The sequence below is a fragment of the Cryptotermes secundus genome, unplaced genomic scaffold (assembly GCF_002891405.2).
Source record: "Cryptotermes secundus unplaced genomic scaffold, Csec_1.0 scaffold40, whole genome shotgun sequence".
Taxonomy (NCBI): domain Eukaryota; kingdom Metazoa; phylum Arthropoda; class Insecta; order Blattodea; family Kalotermitidae; genus Cryptotermes; species Cryptotermes secundus.
In genome coordinates, this window is record NW_019730583.1 from 445,616 (window position 1) to 472,249 (window position 26,634).

A 26,634-nucleotide genomic window follows, 5' to 3' on the forward strand; every position below is an offset into this window, starting at 1 on the left:
TTTACTTACAGAATATCTCAGAAAAGTCTCACTATGCCTCTCATGGCGTCAACCTGTGCAAAAAAAAAAAACTCATTAATAAATATACATACAAGTATATATATANTATACAGTATACCTTTAAATACAATTCGTTACAAATGCCAAAAAATCGAAGAAGTTGAAAGGATAAGAAGTTATACACAATATTTGTGTTCGTTTAAACGGGAAGGAGATGCAACAATAACAATTTATACGTATATCGACTCGTTGCCTAGCAATGATCGTCTACTCTGGCTCCTCTATTTCGACTTTCAGGTGTCACGCCACAGTATATTCTTCATAGTTACCACAGTGAGAACCTCAGATTCAAGAATAAGGGGAAATGCTAATTGTATTGAATTGTAGGCACATTCAATATGGACATTTAATGATTTATACTTGAAAACTCTTAATGGAAAGCAAATGTTTTCAGATATTGCTGTTCGTAAGACTAGTGTTTCTCGCATCGTTATTTCAATTCTGAATAAAATAATATTTATTCTTGTCTCATGTATACTTCGCAATGTGTAAGTGTTTGCACCACGGAAAGGGGCTGAAGTAATGGCTGAAAGATTTGTACATATATTGTGAAACAGAAACCAATATGTTTTATTTGTCGGTTCTGACGATGGTGTATAACACACAGAGATACTGGCTTTTGAACTTTATCCATCGTCCGGTATTATAGAGAATAGAAGACACGACGTTTCGGAAACTGGATCTGCTTCCATCCTCAGGCGAAAGGGGAGAAGACACCTACTCAATTTGGCCCCTTAGAAAGAGTTAATCTCAAGATGGAAGCAGATCCAGTTTCCGAAACGTCGTGTCTTCTATTCTCTAGAACACCGGACGACGGAAAATGTCTAGCTACCCAGCAATTTTGTGAGAGACCGGGGTTCATAACCATGTAAAACAAAAGATAAATGTTGTTCTACGTTTTAATGTTAAAGTTTATGGGTAGGATGAGAGAAAACGAAGAATTTTGAACGGAATGGAATAAAGTAGTCCTCATTTTTACATTTACTGTTGATTTCTTTGTCAACGTTAAGTTTATTCTGATTATTTACTACATCTGGGTCCCACAATTTTCAACATCAGCAACTGAATTCAGTTTTCTATTACACGTATCTTCGGGAAGTTCTCGGGTTCCAGCTGCGTGGAAAATTGAACTTTTAGTTAAAGAATTGCTTATTAGTATTGCAGGTGAATTTATTTGTCTACAAAGCAAGGAAATAGTGTTTTAGAATTTGTACCCGGCCAGAAGACGAAGATTTAGAATTAAATATAAACAAATCAGTGTGACACAGGACATAGTTTCCGACGTTATGATGAAGTCACAAAAATTGGCATAGTCTGCATAGCTCATGGCAGTCAGACACTTAGGCAAGCATCACACATAAAATGTGCCACATGCTGGTTAGTCATTTTGCAACTTCAGATCTTTAATAAAATATAAATGATTATGTGGAGAAAATATACGTATAACGACATACACAATGATAGGGCCAGATCTAAGAATAGTTAGTTTGATCTCAAATAAAATTTGTCTACTGTGAACTCCTTGAAGGACGTTGGCCGCACGCTTTCTGGAGACTACTCACTTTAGGCCACAGTACCCACTGCAATAAACTCCACACTTTGCATCTACTCAGTTCTGATTTACACACGTTAACTTGACTACCGTAACCACCACTTTCATCGTCAGATTAGGCCATGTCCGGTGATATCACCACGCAAGAAGTACGGCTTAAGAAATTTTCTAATAGTATGCAATGCTGTGTAAGGTGTAGAGATGCATTTCGCAGTTTTGTACAAGAATTATGCATTAGTACAACATCATAAGTTCGAACGACAGGGACGCTTAAGAAAATTATTCTAAAATTATAACTTGGAGATAAATAAATTTGTACATGTGACTAAACACTATGCCATGAGGACTTACTTACTTACTTACTTACTCATGGAGCTGAGCCCTTCTTGAGGAGCCGCCAATTCTGCAGTTACTCAAGAATTTCCCAGCATTTTATGGAACCCGAAGGTTCGTTGCGGCGTTCACAAGAGCCCTCCACTGGTCCCTATCCTGAGCCAAATCAATCCAATCCATACCATCCCATCCTATCCCTCTAAGATCCATTTTAATATTGTCCACCCACCTACTTCTCAGTCTTCTTAATGGTCTCTTTCCTTCTGGCTTTCCCACCAATATCCTATATGTATTTCTCTTCTCCCCCATTCGTGCTACATGCCCTGCCAACCTCATCCTCCTTGACTTGATCAATGCCATGAGGGTATGGAAGTGAAGTTTAGCCTTGACTGTCACACGGCTAGGTTGTGCAGCGAATATCGACTAGAAGGTGAGCCTCAGAATGTTTCTAGACATAATTGGGGCGAAAGAATAACCCTACATGAAAATAATGCTCGGCTGCCCAGTTCGCAGCCCGCCACTGCGCTGACTGCGCTATGATCGGTACATATTTAACGTAAACATAAACATACTCTGAGTCACTGTACGTATTCTATTAAATTATTAGCTATGTTTCACGGAAGTTAATTATATCGACGGCTTCTGACTTGAACCATCAAAATCCTTGCAGTTGGTACCACGCACGAGGGGAGATTTGCCCTACGCACTGCGTAGAGAAACGCGGTCAATCTTGGATTCGAAGCAGAGCCCTTGAGGGCCGACTGGCGGGGATGAGCTCTCCCTCACTACATGAAGGTGCATCTCGCGCGTGGAGGCTGCAGTGTGTGGCTGACCCGCTCAGAGAACGTTTCTTGTCTCTCTAGACGACATGCCCCGGGTGAGTACAACACATGCTTCTATGCTTTTTGCTGTATCTGTACCTCACCTCAGTTCACACTAGACAATCAACATTACAATGGCATCATTCTTTTGAAAGTACATTTGTGGTAAGTCGAAACTTTATATTTGTTTTCAGTCAAAAGATTAATATATTAAAAACGTCTTTAATTACTACATTATTCACGAAGGAATTAACAGCAGATTAAATTCGTGTTAATCCTGGCTACCATTCAGTTCAGAGCCTTTGTCTTTCCTTCTCGTATCTAAAAAAGTATAAGTTAAAATACGCAAGACTATATTTTATCCGTCATTTTGAATGGATGTGGAAGTTAGTCTTTCCGTAAGGGATGAACAAAGGTTGTGTTCGAAGACAGGTTGCTGATGGGATTATTGAGTTATAAAGGGAAATAACAGGAGAACAGAGAACGTTGCCTAATGAGGAACTTCATAATTTGCACTCTTAACCAAACAGGCTTCGCTATTTTTTTTTTCCTTGGCACTACAGCCCCAGTGGGCCTAGGGCTACCTCCATGAACTTCTCTGTTCACGGCTTCGCTATTTAGGGTGATCAAATCAAGGAGAATGAATGGTTGGGGCATGTAGCAGGCAAGGAAACAATGATGAATTCATATAACATTTTAGCTGGAAAAGCTGTAGGTCATGGAACATGGGAGGCGTAGAAAAATGAAAGGTTAGTATTAAAAAGAATTTTAAAGAAATGGTGTGAAGATGTAGGCTGAATTCGTGTGGCTCAGAATAGGATCCAGTGGCTTGCTCTTGCATTTTATTTAGTCTTATTTTATTTCACGATATTTTCAATAGCTCAGATTGCATAACGTCAAACAATAGCGTGATTGGAGGATACTGAATTGGAAATAATAGCCTAATTTAAGGTACTACTCGTATCCCTACAAATTCCTAGAGGGACTGGTTAGAACTATAAAGAATTTCCGTCAGGATGGCCTGTCTCTTCGTCTAGATTTGAAGCAGGGACATCCTGAATACAAAACAAAAGAGCTGTTCACTTGACGTTCGTTTGCGGACTCTTGTGAATACGGTAAATAAAGCTTTTGATTCAGTAAAAATTGCGAGAATTTTCGACCATTTAAGCAACTACCATTTCCTAAAAAAAAAATTATTCAATGAAGTTGGTTATCTAGGGACTTGTTTTACTATTTGACAAAAGTGTCCCAGATTTTATAACCTTTGATTGTCTGATTTCTTCACGGTGTCAAGATTAGATGTGTGTACTGTATAAATGTGGGGGCGCGCGGTAGCGTAGTTGGTTGAGGCACTATGCTACAAGCCGGGAAGTCGCGGGATCAAATCACGATGAGGTGGATTTTTCAATTTACCTAATCCTTCCAGCCACACTGTGGCCCTGGGGCCTACTCAACCTCTAACAGAAATGAGTACCAGGAATATTCTTGGGGGTAAAGGGCAGCGGGCACGTATGGCTGACAACTTTGCCGCCATCTATGAGCCGATTGTCTAGACAATATGGGAACCTCAACAGCTCACAACACTATGGGCCTCCACGGCCTAGTACACAGATAGTTTTACTTTTACTTACTTACTCTATAAATATGTCTGTGTGTGAGTGCGTACACGTGCACCGGATTAAGTACAAAGCTGTTTGCGATTTGGACTTGTACCTTGATACTCTGAAAGGAAAGTCCCCAGATCTAAGTAACTGCAGCCATAGTATTCTGATGATTATAGCCGAATTAAATTAACAGTTCTGATGTTTCTCATTCAGGTGCAGAATTGGATGCTCGAAATATTTCTGTGATTCGCTTAATGTTGGGTTCCAGTTGTGTAACAAAGTTCACTGATGATAAATGTCGTTACATCTGAGTCGCACAAAAAAGTGAGTGACTACACACAGTACACAGCATTGCTCCCCCTGCTGCCACATCGGTTACGTTTTCAATAAATATATCCTTCTGCTGCCGATCGCAGTGACCGCGCGGTCTTCGCTCGCTGAAACACTGGGATCTTGGGTTCGAATCCCACTTGAGACATGGATATTTGTGTGTGTTTATTCTGTGTTAATGCCATCTTGTGTGTGCACTTAGCGGCCTTAAGTTCGACTGATCCCCGTCCAAGGATTCCTAGCGACTGTGTAAAAGATGAAGTAATTGAAAAACGGCGGACCGTAGTACTGCACTGCTAGACCATTAGAGCTGGAGGAATGCATATCAAAAATCTTTCTCCTTTCGCTCAATAAGATATCTATATTTTGTACGGAAATGACGGTGTGGTTTCTACACCTTACAGGTTTCTGCGACTCTCTTAGCTTCGTATGCGTCAGGCTGGCCGGTCACAGTGGTCTCGCTGTCTAAGGCATGACCTGTCTTCGCCCGCTAGAACACAGGGATCGTGGGTTCGAATGGAACTCAAGGCATGGATGTTTGTGCTGTCCTGTGTGCAGGTAGCGTCCTTGCGACGGGCTGATCCCCCGTCCAGGGAGTCCTACTGACCGTGTAAAGGATTAAGGAATTGAAGAGGCGGCAAAATTCTAACAAAGGGCTCTAGAGCCATAGGTGGATATATCAAGCTAGGGAAGCAGGTTGATTCACCATTCGCCTAGAGGTCTAAAAACTATGATTTCGTGCGTCGCAATGAAAACGAGAGAGAGAGAGAGAGAATAGTGTTCTGTTCATACTGCAAGATAGTGTATCCACATTTATGCATGTTCTGACTTCTAGACCAAATTTCCCCACTTCTCCGACGTTATTGTGCGGTGACAACTCTGTGGGTAGGTTATAATTTCACGTATCTTTAACTGAACATGATTTATAGTTTTTGTCAGCACGTTTACATGCATAACAGTGCTTTGACTGCTAAGTTACTTGCTTTGCAGTGTTAAGAAAATGCCTAATATGACCCGTTTAAAAATAGAATTTCTAGTGTATGCATGGTAGAAATTGACGGAAATAAAGAGTAAAGAGGCCTCAAACCATGATAGGGGACATACTCACTGACCTCTAAAGTAGCATGCAATGCGGCTCAGGAGGGTCTTTGGTTCCCTGCCTCTTATGTTTCCCGCAGCATTCCTTCCTTGTTACGGAACGTGGAGAAATGGCATGAGAGCATCTCGCTCGCATATTCATAAAGAACTCTAATTTGTGATATTATAATTTCAGGTGTCTTTAAAGGAAAGAACGCTATTTTATATGGAGATCATGTTTATCTGGGACATAGTATTAGAGCCTAAACTGTTGCACAGAATCTTTTAAAATTCGATGTGGGAGACTTTCTATCCAAGTTATCAAAGAATTTCGATTTAGCTAAAATCATGAAAGGATAAAGGGCAATTTGATGAAGACATATGGATTTCTGGGCAAAATTCACAGGTACATTTCTAAATGTTTATCGGAGCAAATCACGTTTCTCACAAAATTTGTCGAGAAAATGCGATAAATTCAATTTATGCACAATATATATTTTCCTTGAATGTCACATTATTCGAGATAATTACACAAAATAAAGTGTTTTTGCTTTGTCGCTTTTTAACTTCAGAACCTTTGGAATTATCCTGTTAAAATTTTATATGTGATAGTTTTAATTTATAATTTTCGAAGATCATATCTGTCCCTCCGTTTGTCTGTGTAATTATGTGAACAGATTTCTTTATTAAATTCGATATGAGAGAATGTTCTTAACAGTAGTAGATCAAATGCGATTGTACATCATACTTACCCATTATTAAATCCACTTCATTTAAGAACTCAAATGGGCATGTTCATACATAGCCTGCACCTTTAACCGAATTTTAGATGAAGGTAAAAAAAGGTAAAGTTGTCCCTGTGTTCAACGAGTTAAGCACTATGCCACGAAGGCGTGTGGGGAAGTAGATGCATAGATCCACATTTTCTTCATCTCGGCACTAGCTGGAGGTGAATGGTCAGCTTCACGCCCCTGCCGCTATACCCCGGGGAAAGAGCCCTCGGCATCCATTGGATAGGAGGTTACCCAGAGCCGGTCTGGACGATTTTGGAGAAGAGAAAATTCTTGACCGTACCAGGACTCGAACTCCGACCCCTCGGTCGTCCAGTTGTTAGCTAGTCGCTATACCGACTACGCTATCCCAACAAGTGGTTCATCATAACGAACTGCAAAGAACGCCGTTGAGAATTTTATGTAATAGGTTTACTTTTTTTTTTTTAAATCAAGCCTGAAGCCCTATCGGTGGAAGCAAAAGTGGGGCAGGGCGATTTGTGGAGTTGATGAAAGGGGCGCATTGACTCTGTATGTCTGTTACCTGGTTGGAAGATATAAATATTGCAAAACGTGCCACAAGAATTCTTTCGTTGTTTGTAAAAACTGTAGGAGGTGAAAATCAGGTCCTAGAAGTTGTCTCTCACGTAAAAATGATTAGTTCCGCATCTGGCGAATGGTTTTAATGCTCTCAGCAGCTCGTTACATATTCAATGGGTAAGGTTTCCCTCCACGATTCGACACAACACACTTACAGTCCTTCTTGTTCTCATGCGTGTGAATTACGTTCCACATATTGAAACCGCTGCTTATGCCACCACAAAAACAATGGATACGAGACTGTACTGGAGCGGCAGAAGTTGTCAACACGGGCGCTAGTGGGAGGCATGCAGCAGATTTACGAAATACAGCACAAATAAAAATGTTCCTGTACTGATCGGTGTCGAGTGAAAAGAACACAGCTTATCCATGATTTGATTCTGATGATCTTCGTAATAGGGGTATAATATTCAGGCCTGGTATTCTAACACAAGCCGTGCCAAAGTGGCCCATATCATGCCGAAATAATGTTATATTCTTATTTGCAACTGTTTTCTCGAATTCGAGCTAGCATATATCGAAAGTGCCAATCACAGTGGCCGCGCGGTCTAATGTATGAAAAAGTTTTCGTCCGCTCGAACACTGAGGTCGTGGGTTGGAATCCCACTCGAGGCATGGATATCTGTGTGCGTTTATTCTGTGTTTTTTCCGTCCTGTGCGTAGGTAGCGGCCTTGCGACGGGCTGATCTCCCGTCCAAGGAGTCCTACCGACTGTGTAAAAGTTCGAGAAACTGAGAAGGCGGCCAAGGTCCAACAGTGGGCTCTATAACCAAATATAGATAGATAGATAATTATATAGATTGATAGACAGACAGATAGATAGACAGACAGACAGACAGCTAGATAGATAATTAGATAGATAGGTAGACAGACAGACGGACGGACAGACAGATAGGTAGGAAGATAGATAGGTAGACAGACAGACAGACAGACAGACAGGTAGATAGATCAACAAATAGATAATATAGCAAAGGCGTTAATCGGGGTTCTCAGCAAAATATGGATCGCGAAAAACATTTTTTTGTAGCGGAACATGTTCTGTCCCGGTTGTGACTGGAAGGGGCGCGGTCAGAATAAGTAAGTTAGCATCTATGCATCTACTGGCAGCTAAATGTATTTAAATGAAAGCGCACAAAATATTTTCGTTTTTTTATGTAACATGCATTAAATAAGTTGTTTTGTTTTTTACTAAATCTGTATGCCGATCACAAAATGATATGCGGGAAGTTTTAACCACAGCAGTTCTTTTGTTATCTTCTATTTTTAAAACCAAGATATATGAAGGTATATATATTACTCAATTTGAAACAATTCATCATCATCATCTTCTGTTGCTCCTTTCAGAGCATAGGACTGATGCGAAATTGTTCAATTTTATTCTGTCGTTTGCGAACCTCTTTACCTCTCTCCAGATCTGTCTTTTTTTGCCTATTTCCTCTTCTGCAAATCTTCTCTATGTCTTCCTTGGTCTTTAACGTCTTCATGCTTCCTGTGGATTCTAATTTGGTGCTGCTTTCTCTATTGATCCTTCTGGTTTTCTTAAGGTGTGTCCAATCCAACGCCATTTCCTTTTTCTAATTTGAGCAGTAACTGGCTCGCGTTTTGTAATTGCCCACAGACTTTCATTAGACAAGATGTCTGGCCATCGTAGGTTCAAGATGCAGTCAAAGAAGCAATTTGTTGGGCGACTTTCCATGTTTGACATGCTTAAAACAAACTGAATTTACATTAGTGTCGAATATACGGATTTTTGTTTTGTTGGAAATTATCTTATTTTTCCATATAGGATATAGTTTAATAAATTCTCCATTTGCATTTCTAATCCGCACTCTAAAATCTTCTTCACTTTCATCATCACTTATCACAATACTTCCCAAGTAAGTGAAGGAGTCAACTTGTTCTATTTCTTTCCCATCAGTTCTTAATTTTTCTGTTTTTCTTTTTGTTCTTATTGACATTATTATTCAACCCAGCTAACCATGCCTCTCCTTGATATTACTTTATTTAAATGAAAACACACTTTTACTCACTAATATAACGTCATTTTCTAAGACAATGTTCAACAAAAATTACAAGAACATCAAAAAACATTAAAACGAAAAAAAACCCACTGTTTTGGCTGTTGCACCCCTTATCCCCAACTCCGATTCCCAAGCCTAATTCAGTGAAATGGGCTCACAGTGGCCGAGGGATATTGTCTGCACTTGGTTGGTGCGGCGTCTGGGACGTGTAGTGCGTAGGAGAGTCCTTGGAAACCGCCACAGTCACAGACTCCTCTTGATGCACGTGTATTGAGTGACAGCATCAAAGAATGGCGGAAGCGTGGAGTACGGTTCCTCAAAAGTATAAATAGTAACCGACCAAGGTATGAATGAAGTCAAACAAGCCTAAAATACTGTAATTAGTTAGTTTTAGTTTCTTGGGGTGGGGTGAGACTGTGTCCACTTGGAACGTAGGACACTGACTGGCCTATTGTACCAGCTCCGGATGATAGATGATGTGTGGTGTATTTGGTGGAATGAGAATTGGCAGGGGAACCTGAAGTACTAGGATAAAACCTGACCCAGTGCCATTTTGTTCACCACAAATCCCACATGACTTAACCTGGGATCTAACCCGGGTCGTCGCAGTGGGAAGCCGACAGCTAATCACCTGAACTAAGGTACGGCTTTAAAATACTGTAAATCTGCATTGTAAATGCTGGAACAAGACTCTCTTCTCCTTTCTTGCCATACTGCGTTCAGAATCTTTCGCAGTTACAAGGGAGGCCTCGTCTGTCACGTCCCGGGATAAAATCCAGAGGGGCTGCACTTTTCACCTTCCTGAAAAACCTAGTGTACGGTTATGTTCGACTGGTGGAGTCATACCGTCACATCCCTTGCTAATGAGACCATGGTCCAGCCGACTAATTCTTTCAAATGTAAAGCTTTCCCTGTAATATCACACCCCTCATAATTAAACCTAAGCAACTAGTACAAGGCCGAGGTAATATGGCTCGAAATCCATTGCACATGATAGAAACATTTTGTTTGGAATTTGGAGTCACCGTATTATAATCAATAGCTTCGTTTTATTTTATCGTAAACTTATTGTCTAGCAAAATATTTAAAAACCGGTCTCTGTCTCCAAGGAATCATATCGCATTTCCGTTACAAATATCTATCTGATTGTTACTAGCGCGTAAGGAAACAGTCGTTCTTTGTTTTGTGGAGACAACATTCGAAGTGGGGAACCTGAAGGGAATAGAGAATTTGGAAGACCTGAGCATAGGTGATAGGACACTATTAAAATTGAAATAAGTTATGATGTACGATATAGACTACATTCATCTAATCCAGGACAGAGACTACGGAAGTATATTTGAGGACATGGCATTGAACGTACGGGTTCCGTAATAGGCGAAGATTTCCTCGAATGGCTAAGCAACTACCAGTTCCGATAAGTTAGATATTATGAGCACCAGAATAAACCCATAAGCGTGAGCACAATCTATGGGCAAACATCCGAGTCATTGAACATCAAATTAATTTGCACACATAAGTTACTACTCTGCAGAATAACTACTAGGCCATGACTCCTGTGAAAAAGAAAGGAATGTCTCTTTCTTAAGTGTATTCGCCGGCGTTCATGGTAAAATCTGAACTCAAGGCTGTCCTCCGGAGGTAGATACACATCCACCTCAGTTCAGTTAAACGCTGCACAGGCGAAGTCGAAAATTGTCGCAGACCATAGGTGTAGTACTGCGTTAGTAAACAAACGCTTCTCCTGTAAAGTTTAAGGCCGAAGAAAGTTCAGTGAGGTTTACTTCCGAGAAAGTTCAATACATACTGGGCTCCTCAACGATTTCACCGATGCCGCACCTTACTTTCCACCTGTCGACGCACCAAGCCTCTGGACTGGAGCTGTTTGCTTCTTGTGCCTTTAAGGTTTCATCTCAAGAGTAAAGAGAAATTGTACCTATTTCTCCATCAGACAATATGTACGAGTGCTGCTAATCGGTCGTTGCGTGAGTTCAGTATAGTAATATTTTTACATCTCAATTGTCTGCGACATTTCTCGCATGTTCTTGTAAAGATCTCTTTCCACCCGTTTCCAAAGAGCTTTAGGCTTTTTCGCAACCCTGCAAAGAGCCTATTAAATAAGTTCACGCCTCTGTCTGTACACATGAAGAAATTCGAACACCATGAATGTAATTTTAATAAAATTTGATATCGGCAAATTTATACTAAAATTTATCGTCGTACATTTCAATCTTTATTATAATTGCACAAAAATAACTTACGTTTTACGAGTATATTAAGACTTAATACGGTTCTGCGCATGTCTCTAATATAACATTTTAAATACTTAAGACCCTCAAATCGACAAATGTTTCGAAAAATCCACGCAGAGAAAGAGTAAAGCTCAAATTTTAGGTCAGTAACAATTTTTCCGTACGTCTTGCGGATTCAGAAGTAATTAAATGCAAATTGATACACTAAGGGTGCATTTCAGAACTTGTACATTCAATAATAAATTATGGTCTTTCGAACACACATGAAGATTAACGAACAATCGAAGTTTCCGAGCACAAGCAAATATTACCGAAGCCTCTTACATTCGATAATAATTAAAGAAAGCTTCCACGTACATGAATGAATAGGTTTACCTAGAAGTGCATAAATGCATCTTTAATCAAAATGTACAGAATTTTCCAACAAAAGAGAAGACCATTTCTATCTGTTAGGGTAGTGTGTAGCTATAAAAAGATCTTAATTTATCTTCATCATTCATTCATCAATGGCTCTACAGCCTTTTGTTGGGTCTTGAACGCTTTTTCAATTTTTTAATTCTATGCACAGTCGGTAAGAATCTTTGGACGGGGGATCAACCTGTCTCAAGGTCGCTACCTACACGCAGGACAACACAAACACAGAATAAACACATACACACTTTCATACTTCGAATGGGTTTCAAACCCAAGATCCAAGAATTCTAGAGGGTGAAGATAGTTCATGTCTTAGACCGCGCGGCTCATTTAACTTCATTACTTGAAGACATTTTAATAAGCACTGTTCAGGAAATACCGTATTTACGCATGTATAGGGCGTACATTTTTTTGCCAAAAATTCAAGAGGAAAACTGGGGTGCGGCTTATATTCGAAATATTCTAAATCACACTTCATTTAAAAAAAATTATATTCATAATTAGTAATACAAATTTCGGAATAATTTCTACTCCTGAAATAATANCCGCTATTAAATGCACAATGTATACATGTACGTCCTTTTTTATGCTAGTGGGGTGGGACTAAGTCCCTTGGGCTGCGGCCACTTCCGGCCTATTACACTAGCCCCAGATGATAGGTGAGGGTGATTGTGGAGCAATTGGTGGAATGAAGATTGGCAGGGGAAACCGAAGTACTCGGAGAAAACCTGCCCCAGCGCCACTTTGCCCACCACAAATCTTACTTGATCAGACCCGGGATGGAAACCTGGCCGCCGCGGTGGAAAGCCAGCGATTAAACGCTTGAGCTATGACGCGGCCGCATCTACGTCCTTACTACGCATTTCATCATCCTCCATAATTTATGCATCCTCCTCCCTTATGAAGATTCGCGATGTAAACACGTCACCAACAGAAATGTACAAACTATCAGGCTCCATGTTGTGAATGTTTCCTCCTTTCCGTTGTCGAATCATCTCTATTGAGTCAACTGTGAATTAAGCTAAACTTCCAACCCCGAACAAGTATTTTCACACTCTTAATTTCATTTCGTCTCTGGTGTTACTAAGCATAATACACGTGCACAAAATATATGTGGGTGAACTCGCTGAAACCGGTCTAGACTAAGAAGTGGAACAATAACATAGAGGTCAAGTAGAGACTCCGGCATTGGCCAGCAGCACCTACATTGACTGTATCGACTACTAAATTTACTTAATACTCGTATTTTATAGAGTAGGATGTAAATAAACAGGTACTAAAAAAAAGTAGATACTAAAAGCATATGGACGAATGGACTGGTCCAGGTCGTGGTCCAATAATAACATTTGGTGTAAAATTAGTGAGTTACAACTTTACTTAAATCAGGGATTTCCAACGAAGTTTCACCCTTAGACGTTCTGCCGAATGGCATTTTCCTCATAATTTCTTGATTTATGCAGCACCAGGCGCTGTGTGTACATTTCGGTTATGTCGAAAAATAGAACCAGCAAAATTTTTACATTGTTTTAAGGATCTATGATGGTACAGAATTTCGAAATCCTTTGCTATTCTAGCTCTGTATCTGTGTCAAAACTCTGACCTTGAAGGATCTGAAGTTTGCAGAGAGGAGGTTACGAAGATTTCTGTCTCTGTGCCTTCTGTTGAAAGTCAACCGGAATTTTGGAGGAAAAGTTGCCTCCATTTTCCAGGTCGAAACATAATAATAAAAACAACAGGAAGCAGGTAACCATCAGAATGACGTGTTCTACCGAACCGTCCCTGTGTTTTCAATATTTCATATGGCTTTATCTCCAAGAAGATAGAACGTTGTTAAAATCTTGAAGGCTGTTGTAGTCTTCGTGAGGGTTTCGTTACGACGAACTTTCCAGCAAGACTTTCACGCAATGTTCCAATATTTTAAGGATACACACACAGGGCCTTTACTTACAAAAATATTTCTTAGGGAGATATGAGGTCTTTTATAAATTGCCCAGAACAATACACTTCGTGGAAAGGGGTCCATCACCCGGTTCGATTGTGTGCATGTAAAACCTAGCCCCAGAGCTTAAGGGAAGAACATTGGTTGAGGGTGTTCAATAACGGGCATCTGAGGAGGGTGCTTATACTTCAAAATTAGCAAGTGATAAGGGTACTCAAGAAAATCATATGAGGATCTTCATAATTCACACGCTACACCAGATATTACTTAGATGATACAATCAAAGAGACTTAGATGGATGAGACATGTAGCGCGCATAGGGTTCTTAAGAAATGTTCATAAAACCTAAGGGAAGGGGCCAGTTGGAAGACAAAGGCGTAGATGACGCAGTACTACTGAAACTGATAGTAATAGGGTGTGAGTATGTGGAGTGGATTCAGGGGGTCTTCAGAACACAGTAACAACTTTTCGGATTCCATAAAAGTGTGGAATTTCTTTGTTAGCTGAGTATCTACTAGCTCTTCAAGAAGGCCACCACCCGGCAACATGAGTTTATCAGAAGAATTGGAGTGAGCTAGGAATATGTACATTCTGTACACCAAGTGTGGTTTGTTGTGTATAATAATTGCGGTTAAAGCGAATATTAATTGTTCATTGTTGAGTTTCTGGCTGTGTCGAAATGCAGCTTGTCCGTAAATGATTGATACATTTTCGGGGATAAAATACTAGGAAACTACAAACCATACCCACATATAACCGTCATGAGCCGAAAGTAAAATTCTCAGAGATTTCAAAATTGGCAGTGTATGTCCGTATTAACTCCAGATTCCGCAATTTTCGGAAATGGCGTCTCCCACAGAGAGGAGCTTTTTCGCGATTGTGTAAGCGAAAACAAATTTTTGTACCAGTTTTCAGCGGGTCATCTGACGTGTTTCTGTGAGGTTATGTAAAGGAACAAACGTTTGTGCCACCTCTACCACTGGATATTGAAGAATTGAAGTTGGGAATTGCCGCAGCTCTCGAGACAACTGTTAGGAACATGTCTGAAAGGATACGGGATGGACTGGAATACATGCAGGACATTTGTCGGGTCACGAATGGAACTCACATTGAGCATCTTCAGGATATGTAACACTCTCAGAGGTTGTCATTAAAATTACACTGGTTACAACTGTACAGCTGTAATACTTAACTTAGTATAACAAATTAAAAGTTCATCAATCATTTACGGACACTCTGTATTTAATTTACTGTCTCACTTCTGTATCATCTTCTGTACCTAAGCATTATACTTATTTTGCTGGACGGAAATTTCTGGAGGCCACAATTTGATGCCAAAACCTAATTCGTATTCGAAGAATGTCGCTCAGTTAAAATACACATAAGAATTGGTTTCTTAACACGAATTTAATTGAGAAGGAATAATCACGAATGGGACGCCTTCTTTCACGCATTCAGACATGCCGAAGGATAGCAGCTAATAGAACTTTCTCTGACACGAAACAGATTAAATGTGTTTGCTGCAATGGATATAATTTTATTATCTATAATGACTGTCATTTTTATCATTCATCGTGTCCATAGCCCGGCTTTATTATGAGAGAAAACAAAATGACTCAATATAATTAGTTCCGCAGGAGGAAGAAAACAGTTGTTTCCATAGGCCATAATATAAGACGTCAAATTAACTTGCATTCAGAATGTCTTCTTCTTCTTTACTTTCAATGACACTACATGTTTCGACCGTAAACAATCATCATTAGGCGTCGCACACAAATTGGCCAAATACATATGGGCTACAAGGATGGACGTCTTAAACAGTGGACATGGACAAATATTTGGATAAACTAATGAAATCCTGCCGGAATCGACTTCATTTTACAGAGACGTAAATACTAAATACCAGTATTTGTCCAAAACATAAGAATCCTATTATGTATGGATTTATATATTTACAATTTAGCTCTAATATTTTATTTAATTTGGCACTACAAATTCTTTGTTACTCCTTCAATTCCGTTTACAGTTTTCTTTGTTAAAAAACAAAAAGTAAACTCCGTGATTTCACTCCTCAAGCGAACCATACCGACCGAGCGACCGCCGCTTGTCGGCGAAGTTTATTTCCAACTTTTGCGGATAGAGGGTGTCGCGTGGTCAGCGCAACGGATCCCCACGGCCGATAATTTCGGTTTTCTAGACCGGAGCCTCTATTTCCTTGAAATAGCTCCTCAATTATCATCACGAGGCTGAGTGGACCCCGTTCCAGACACACTAGTTCTCCGACAAAATCTAGTAGCGCCAGGAATCGAACCCGGACCTCTGGATCTGTAGCCAGGAACGCTGACCAATAGACCACAGAGGCGGTCTTCTCTTTGTCAATCAGTGTTAAATTATTAAAATTAAGCTTTACATTTTTCGTCTTTTTTACTTGGAAATGCGCCTAGCAGTTTACTGTTGATGAGTGCCTAGAGCTGGAAGTTATCAAGGTTTAGCAATACAATGAAATTAACACGGGCTGATGATGGAATTTTACTTACTGATGGACTTCAACGTACGACTTTGGAGACAAGAACCGATGTACTGATGTACTGAGCCCTCGAAGATTGATCCGAGAATTATAATTTTTCAAATTGTTCCAAGATTTAGGAGTTATAAAGTTAGATTTGCGGGGGGGAGGGGAATGCAATATAGCTCGGGAGGTTAGTCGCCGGTTTCCTACCGCGACAGCCGGGTTTCGATCCCAGGTCAGGTCATGCGGGATTTGTGGTGGAGAAGGTGGGACTGAGGAAGGTTTTCTCCGAGTACTTCGGTTACCCCTGGCAATTCTCATTCGACTAAATATTCCACACTCATCTATAATCCGGGGATGGTACAATAAGCTAATTAGTGGCCGACGTACCAAATGGACTGTCTCACCTCATCCTTCGATATTAACAAAAATATATTATTTTTGGAGTTGAGGGTAGGATTTCAATTGCTGTTGTAATACAACGCGCATCTTTGAAGGCAAGACTTCTGTATTGGTATTGCTGGAATGTGACTAGCCGGTACTTGTATTCGGAGTGCAAACACTTGTTTTATCTAGATGGAGCTGTTGTCTGACGGCCGGATGATGACGTCTTACATCGGACTTTTAATATCGGAAAATATGCCAACATTTATATACACACACGCATATAGTTCTATATACATACACATATTACCTTCTTAAAATAGTCATCTAATATAATGTAATGTACATATCTTATAACGGACTTGATCAACACGTTGCTAGGTAACCGTTCTGTATACACGGTCTAACATGCAACAGTAGAGGAAGCTGTGTTTTCTGTAGATCCGGACCGACGCACCAATAGACTGGCTGGATAGCGATCACGTTATACGTGTTTACTGTAGGTGCATGTCCGTTCCGCGGCTTTATGAGTGACAAAATTCGTTCAAGTCAGTTACGAGTCAGTCGTAAGCTGAAGGAGTGAGTCCAGAAGAATTTTTATTTCCGAATCTCCAAAGTGATTGTAGAAGAAATAACAAGAAGACTTTATAGTGATTTGAAGTGCTAGTTTCTGTGTTGAGATATGTTGCTAGGAGACGAATAGTGGTAAATGAGAATCCCAGTGCGTGTGCAGCAATGGACTGTAAATTTTCCATATCAGTGATAGCGCTGTATTACTTGTAATTAAGAGAGAGAGAGAGTTTGTGACCGAAGTGTTCATAAATCCAGTCATCCGAACTAGAACCCATTGTGGCATGTAGACCTGTTGCTATGCAAGACTGCGAAACATGAAACCATAGCAGCCATTACTAAGTAACGGCTCCGCAAAGAAGCATATTTACACGGCAACGAGAGAACACAGCAGTCCGTGCCGAGGTGTTTTAACCAAGACCAGTTAGCAGTAGCAGTCAGAGAACAGCTGGGATTCAGTCTTTGTGAGTTGTTGCTGTTAGAAGCTGGTAGCTGAGGTCGGGGACAGTTCGGGAACACAGACGAAGGGGAACGCCCAACATTGGAAGCCGCTACCAAACAACGGCAGTTAAGACATGACTGTGAACATTAGTGTATGTGTGTAATAGTGAACTGTAAAGTGAAGACACGCGCTATGCAATAAATTGAGTCACCAATCCAAATCCCGTCTACAGTCACACTCAGTCACTTGACTGTGTATGACATTCTTAAATGTATTAAAGTAATATCCTTTTTTTTTTGATGTAGTAAATGTTTTTAACGTATCTTCAGAGGACAGAACAAATGTTCCTTTTCTAGTCTGTGCTCAAAAATTTCTGGGTTTTTGCTCTTAATGTCACTTGTACGTGTATGTTCTTCGTACCCGATTTCAAAGTTCCTTCCTATGTGACTCACATATTCTAAGGCAATTGTTGGCATATGCCACTGTTACTAAATAGACCAGAAACTAAGGTTGTATGTTTTAAGTGGTTTATTATAGAATTGAAAGCCTCAAAGACTGATTTTCATTTAATACCTTTGAATAATTTGTTCGACTATTCGGCCATCTTTGCCAAAGTAGCTAAAATGACATGATTTTTGTACTGATTTGATTTTAGTTACATGGTTTTGATTAAATTTTGCGTTCATTTTTATTATTTGTTGAAGACAATTGCTTTCTAGTATTTATCTTACGGTTACTATTTCTTTCGACTTTCGTTTCGAAGAAATAGGGAAATTATCAACTCTGATCATTAAATAATATCTACGTATATATCTATGGCTATATGGTCCTTGTGGACCGTGGCCGCTTTTTTCTGTTTCTTAATCTATACACAGTCGGTAGGACTCCTTGGACGGGGGATCAGCCCTTTGCAAGGCCACTACCTACACACAGGAGAACACAATTATAGAATAAACGCAGAAAGACATCCATGCTTCGAGTGGGATTCGAACCCACTACCACAGTGTTCGAGCGGCCAAAGGCGGTTCATGCCTTAGACCGCGCGGCCAGTGTGATCGGTCGTTAAGTGATATACACGTACACATGCAATATTATGTTCGAAGTTTGGCAGGAATCACTAAGGAAAATTAAATCTCAGAAAGCTTCTGATATATGTGGAATTCTAGCTGTCCAGAGTGCTTTGTGAAATTTCTTAATAATTAATTAATCACTGGATTTATTGTCTATTGTAAATTTCAATTAAATATTCAGATAATTTAAGATTTACAAGTACAAAAGATAATAAAGTTAGTACTTTAACTTGGACTGGCAAAGAAGACAATGCATAAAAATGAAGGGACAATGTAAGAATGTGTAATGAATGCTAAGCCGGTCACGGTAGCCGAGCGGTCTAAGGCATGTACGGTCTTCCCTCGCTTGGAATCCGGGATCGTGGGTTCGAATCCCATTCAAGGCATGGATGTTTAGTTTGTGTGTGCGTTTTTCTGTGTTTGTGTACAGGTAGATGCCTTGCGACGAGCTGATCACCCGCCCAAGAAGTCCTACTGAATGTGTAAGATCAAGAAAAACCGAAGTGAATGGAAAAGGCCCATTGGGGCTGTAGTGCCAATATAAAAGAAAATGAATGCTAAGCTATACAAAAGAATTCAAACTAAAGAGTATTCGTGCATTTCTATACTTTCGAGATTTTTGGACAAATATTGTTGTTTTGTATTTATGGCTTTTTAATATTCATTCGGACATAACATGATCTCATTATTAGTTTATGTATATGTTTATATATTTCCACATTTTGCCAGATTTGTACTTACAGACTGTGTATGTTTGGGTAATTTATGTACATCATCTGACCATAATATTTTACGGTCGAAAGATATAGTAAGAAAAAAGGAAATAAGTTTTTATGACGATTTATCTTGGTACACACAGGAAATCACAAAGAGAACCTAATTTTATAAAGGAAATATTATTCTACTAAAACGATTTTTCTTTCCCGCTGAATTTCAATGTCTTAACGTAGAAAAAAAATGACATAAGATTTAGTTGCGCTGGAATTGTCTGCATAATTACAAAACAAAATGCGGATATCTACATGTGTTAAAAGAAACATGTGTTAGTTGCCGAACTCTTCGAAACACGCCATTAATTTGAAGAGAGCGCTATAGGAGTAAGAAGCTAATTAAGCATAGAAAGTTCTACTGAAGCAGTGGAACAGGCGACACTTGATCGCACGTTCCGTAGCTGAGTGGCTTCTGCGTAGATCTCTCACGACAGGAGACAATGTCTAGAAAGTGAAATATCGACATTTTCAGACTCGAATCCTGGCTGCGTGTGAACAGCTACGTAATTACACTGGCCGCTGGGTAAATTCTCGCAGAGTTGCAGTTGACTTTTTCAAAACAGCTGTCTTGTTCTGAATGTAATTATTATTTCACGGTTTCACTTTCTATAAGCATATGAATTTCCGACACTGACTGCCAAGGAGACATAAAAACAAAAGCAGATATGAAAATTCTTCTCGTATTGGATATGACGCAGTGTACTTTCGTAGATTATTTGCAATGTTTCGGAGCAATTATATGCCCCTATCTTTATCTTTGACCCTGAAAATGGAGCGAAGACTTTTCTCAGAAATATTTGTACATGTCTATGAAAGTACATTGTGTTACATTCAAAACTAGAGTAACCTTCATAGTCACAACCATAAGGACCTCAGATCTCAAGAGAAGGTCCCTTGTTATCATGGTGAAGTCGCGTAACAACCTTTCTGTTAAATGAATGAATGAATGAATGAATGAATGAACGAATATCAGGGTTCCATCACACAATCACTCTTCTTGTTTGAGATTTATATTTTCCCTTCAAATTCATCATTGGAAATATTAGTGACAGTTGACCGATTTCAATAATAGTCCATAGGGAAAGTAACAATAAGAAGCAATTTATTTCACGTAGTATATCGAAGAATATAGATGCTACGAAATTGTTAGGAAACATACATTAAAAATTTTGCCCTATAATCCCAATATGCTATTTTTTGTAGTATAGGGTACATAATATAAATAGAAGTTGCTGTACCAACGAAAAGAAAAGCCCTTTTGAAGAGCTCATAGTCTTTCAGCTCGTCAATAAATTCTCCTATTCCATGGTACCCGAATTTCATTACCACATTCAATAGAGACCGTGACGGTACCCTACCAAGCTACAGTCTACAGTCTACACTCTCATACCCTGTTCCTTTAAAATCCACATTAGTGTCATCTCCCATCTACTCCTAGTTCCAAATGCTATCTCCTTCTCAGATTTTCCAAATTCTGCCTGAATTTCTCAAATCTCCCGGTGGTGTTATATATGCCGCCAGTCTCATTTTGCTTTTATTTCAGGGCCATTAAAATGTGTGGGATAATCACAGTGGCCGCGCGTTCTAAGGTTTGAACCTTCTTCGCCCGATCGAACACTGGGATCGAGGGTTTGAATCCCATTCAAGACATGAATGTCTCTATGCTTTTATTCTGTTTGTGATGTTCTATGTGTAGGTATTGACCTTATGACGGGCTGATCCCTCGTCCAAGGATTCTACTGACTGTGTATACGATTAAGAAACTGAAAAATGGCCAAGGTCCAAAGGGCTGTAGAGCCATACCATAAAGAGAGAGAGAGAGAGAAATGTGTGGCGAAGGGTAGCTAGAAACACACGCTGTTTGTAATTTGAAACTGCTGTTGCTGAACTCGGCTTCCTCAGTCACGAACTGACAGGTCAGAAAATGAATAAGTGAGGACCTATGCTTGAAAACATAAAAAAAGTTAATTGATAACTGCGTAATTAAGATAACAGGATAGGTAGAGAAAGTTACCACGCAGCGACATCACGATTAGGTGACTAGACATTATCAAATCACGTCATATTTCAGGGCTGCTGACCTCAGCAGTCGGAAGTGTTTGAATAAGATCAGTGGTAACAACACTGCAGAGAGCGAGCAGGACAACATCATCACACTTGAGTAGTCCTGACACTACTGTTTCGGGATTCCACGCAACCAGTATTTTCACCTGATAATTTATTGCGCGGGCCGAACAGTAGAAATCTCCGCCATGGAACAGGTTTCTGTGGAAATACCGTCTGACACACTTAACAGCAAGTCGACCCGTCAGCGGCATTCCTCTGTGGGATGCACACGCATTCAGGAAGCTTTATGGTACCGCTAAGGAGATTGCACTGGTGGGGAGAGTGTGCAATCAAGACTATACTGTAAATGTAAAACGTCACTGTTTCTTAAGAGGCTTGGTTTTAAGTTGTCTAATGGTCCAAGTTTATTTGTTTCTTAAAGACGCCTTGCAAAACTGCACAGAGAATTTAGTTATGGTCTATGAGTGATGATGTTGAAGCTGACTTCTAGAAACTAAAGCGCACAACAGCAGACCGCAGTAGCCGCGCGGTCTAAGGCATGAACCGTTTTCGCTCGCTCGAACACTTGGATCGTGGGTTCGAATCCCACTCAAGACGTAGATGTTTGTATGCGTTTATTTTGTGCTTGTTTTGTTCTGTGTGTACGTAGCGGCCTTGCGACGGGCTGTTCGCCCGTCCAAGCAGTCCTATCGACTGTGTACAGAATGAAGACTCTGGAAAAGTGGCGAAGGTTCAAAGGGCTGTAGAGCCATAGAGAAAAGAGGTGTAAATCAGAGAGAATAGTATTGAAGTATATGAGGATGTGACAATGTGGACTGGAGATGACTGGCTGAGGACAGGGACCAATAGCGGGCTGTTATGAACGCCGTAATGAACTTCTTTTAGTCATTTGCTGTGTTGAGAGTCACAAAGTACACATTACTCACAACACGGCGCGAAAAAATAAATAAATATAATTTCTTGGCTAACACAGTAACTATTACCTTCTTAAGCATAAATTTTTTCATGGAATTGAGACAAAGGAACATATCGTAGAATATTTCAAAGGACTGAAACGCCATCACATCTTGAATATAAAGCAAGAAAATTGTATTGGTTTACAGCTTGAAGGAAGAGTTTCAGTAATAGATTTAATGAGTAGCAGTCAAGCTTAGAGCCAGATAGACAAGAGGAGCATATCTGGAACATTCCTTAGGCCATGAGCACGTAGTTCGTTTGCTACAGGCATTTCTATGCACAGCTCCTGCAATGAACTTTAAGTCCTTTGGCACAGCACCTGAATCGCCAAATCGTGTCGCATTCGATCTCACTTATTAAGATGACTGAGAGGCAGACCCTCAGCTTCACTCGTCTCGACAAGAGGTATAGAGGAATTGTCAGCAACACAGATATGCCTGGCATTGAAGAAATTTGGTGAGACAGACTAATTCGATCTGATTGGACTAAAGACGGCAGATTGGTAAGCCCACTCACCGAATCTAGTCAAGACGAATCGAGGCTGACTAAGATGTTCTAAAAGTAGACCCTTTCCACTTGACTCGACTGATACAGTTTGACAGATCGTATCAAAATTATGTGCAAAGTAAAATACTGGAATCTTAACTATTCTCTTTTTCTAATCGTGTATTCGCATAGTGGAGGGTGGAATCCAACTGGGTCCACTCGGCACGGCGGTCACTGATTGGCCTGTTGTAGCCTGCACCAGGCGATTATGATGATGGAGAATTTGGTGGAATGAAAATTTGCAGGGGAAACCAAAGTACTCAGAGAAAACTTGCCCCAGCGCCACTTTGTCCACCACAAATCCCATTTCACCAGTCCCCGGGATCGAACCCGGCCCATCGCGGTGGGAAGCCAGCGACTAACCGCTTGAGCTATGATGTGGCCTTCTAATCGTGTAAACGATATTGCTTTGTTAATGACTGTTGCTTGGGTTGCAAATTTTGATGAACTAATAGCAGCATTTTAGTGAGTCTGACTTGATTTATCTTGACTGCAATCGCCTATTGTGCTTGTAGCTTTTAAGAAGAAAACACCGCTCTCCAATTCTTTCTGCTAGCATTACTCCTAGAGTCGTGACATGCAACACACAGTGTTTTCGGCTCCTCACAAGGGCGTGGGAGAAACAGGCCTATCATCAGGATCATGAACAAGTGCAAGGTCGAGGATAACCATAACACATTTGAATGTATAATCATCATCTTCTGTGAAGATTATGGAGGCTTCATTTTAAAACTCCTGCTTTGTTAAAGTTCTCTTCATGGTCGGAATATGAAATATTTGTCAGGGATAAAGAGTTTTCGAGTCAACACCACAAAACTCTGTTATACGTTTATATAACTGTAGCTTTTTTTCCAACTGCTGTGCTTTCTTTACACAAACGCATACTGAGAAGGTCGCGATTGTCTGGCCGTTCATGCGTTTCGAAACTAATTAACGAATTTCAATTTTTAGTTCAAATATGCCTGCGAGAAAGTGTTTTTCTTTTACATAAAATTCTCTATTCTGTGTGACATATAGTTAGAAGCCGAACATATTTTTCGTCGCTTTGAGTCAAATGTTACAAATTCGAAACTTTCTTAATGCTTCTTTATTTTATGAAACAAACAGCTAGTAATTATAAGCTCCTTCTTTTATGTACTGACTTGTGGTATGTATAGATATTTAAGTAAACATAATTTAGTGGAACCCTGTGGCCAATTCAACAGAGTCATCCTTTTAACATTTAGTTTAAAATAAGAGTTTCACTTCCTTGAGTCCCCACTTAAGATTTATTTTCTCGTGAGCGTAATCTTGAAGCACTCCTTGTATAATTTTTGGGATAGGGGAAGTAAAGTAAATAAGTTTCAGGAAAGTATTTTTGAGGTAAAAAATTTTAATGGCAAGATAAAAATAAACATTATTATTCTCTTCCATCTTCCTGTACGACTTCAGACTTTGAAACCAACTTCTCCCCCATTTTAAGATTCTGTGACGTAATCATTCAAACTTCAGGACTGATATCAAAACAACTGTAATTAATATGTGTCGGCAAGTTATACAAGATAAAGAACATTGCTGCTTAGTTCAGTTTAAAGTATAGTATACTTATAAAATATACTTAACTTTCGATATGCATCAGAAATGAAGGACTTCTTTGGAATGTAACATGACATCACAGATGTAAACTCTTCATCGCATGTGTTCAGAACAAGAGTTTTGGAGTATCCTGTAATGTGATAGCTAACAACAATACACCACGCGCAGGGATTTATTATTATTGCTAGTGGGGTGGGACTAAGTCCCTTGTACTGCGGCCACTTCTGGCCTATTGTACCAGCCCCAGATGATAGGTGAGGATGATTGTGGAGCAATTGGTGGAATGAAGATTGGCAGGGGAAACCGAAGTCCTTGGAGAAAACCTGCCCCAGCGCCACTTTGTCCACCACAAATCCCACTTGACCAGAGAGGCTTCCAAGACTTGCCTCCCATCTGTTCTCTTAAAAACCCCCACTGGGATATGACGCCAGATCCNATAATAAGCTATTCATGTTGTGACAAATACATGATGCCCAAGCGGTAGAGGAAGAAATTGATTGGTCAGTATAAAAAGTGAGTACCACCTCAATGTTAAATGTAACAAATCGAAGTATAATGAGGAGATCAACTTTTGCAATCAGAAGCGCTCTGGAATTTGGAAGCGCCATGATGTTTGGCTACTAACTTACTTTTGTTTTTCTTTTTTAAATTCGCTTAGTGGGGAGTGGAGATCATCTGGGTTCACTCGACACGACGGCCACTGATTGGCCTATTGTAACATGCCCCGGGGGATTATGAAGATGGAGAACTTGGTGGAATGAAGATTGGCAAGGGAAACCGAAGTACTCGGGGAGAACCCGCCCCAGCACCAATTTGTCCACCATAAATCCCACTTGACCATACCCGGATCGAACCCGGGCCGCCGCGGTGGGTAGCCAGCGACTAACCGCTTGAGCTATGGCGCGGCCTTGGCTTCTAAATTACACAGGTGTAAGTCTTCAAAATGCAAAATGTATCTTCGTAAAGAAACCTGTCATGGGTCTTCATAGGGTTAAAAGTAAAATTGTTAATAGTGACCATATATATGTAGAACAATGCACAGAAAATTGTTCTGGGATTCGAGCCCATGCAATTTTATTTCTTCTTCAAAAGATTAATAATAACCTCTTACGTTTTTATTCAGTGCCGCTCCTCAGTTCCACTTGAAAGCGGTTTAAAAGTGGTGATGGCCAAGACAGAGAAAGAGAGTTCCGTGGGAATGACTGAACACAGATTCCTAACAAACCATTGCTGTAGCCTCCAAAACGCCGATTTGCTCACCGCCTTTCCAGATTATGGACGTTAAGTGGTATGAATCCTGATGCAGTAAATAACGGAAATGATCTATTCTATTTCCTGTGTTACAAGTATCTTCTCATTAAGATTATCCTAGCCATATACAGCCGAGAACAGTCTTACTTGCGAAAACATGTATCAGGAAATTAAACCGAATTCTGAAAGATCTTGGGTTCAAACCTACTCATACTTCGAAAACCTAAATCTTAATGTCACATCTACGACTGTTGCAGATGCCATTCATTTCATTTCTAAAGCTGTTTCTCGAACTTTTCCCTCATTCGTGTGTCTATGAGATGATTGCCTGAAGAACAAAAACAATTTGCCTTACTTACTTACTTACTTACTTACTTACTTACTCATGGAGCTGAGCCATTCTGGAGGAGCCGCCAACTGTGCAGCTACTCAAGAATTTCCCAGGATTTTATGGAACCCGAAGGTTCATCACTGTGTTCACAAGAGCCCTCCATTGATCCCTATCCTGAGCCAGATCTATCCAATCCATAACTTCTCATCGTATCTCTCTAAGATCCATTTTAATATTGTCCACCCACTTACGCCTTGGTCTTCCTTGTGGCCTCTTTCCTTCTGGCTTTCCCACCAATATCCTATAAACATCCCTCAGCTCCCCCATTCGTGCTACATGACCTGCCCACCTCATCCTCCTTGACTTGATCATTCTAATTATACTTGGAG

General features: G+C 40.1%; 1 protein-coding gene across 1 annotated transcript in view; it reads left to right on the forward strand.

Moving 5' to 3' along the window:
• Positions 1 to 2,779: 2,779 nt before the first annotated feature.
• LOC111866322 (putative mediator of RNA polymerase II transcription subunit 12) overlaps positions 2,780 to 26,634 on the forward strand; it is a 47,349-nt gene continuing 23,494 nt past the window's right edge. The window contains exon 1 of the mRNA XM_033752200.1: positions 2,780 to 2,822. Within this exon, the coding sequence (XP_033608091.1) occupies positions 2,814 to 2,822 (9 nt within the window). The 5' untranslated portion in view covers positions 2,780 to 2,813. The remainder of the gene's footprint in view (positions 2,823 to 26,634) is intronic.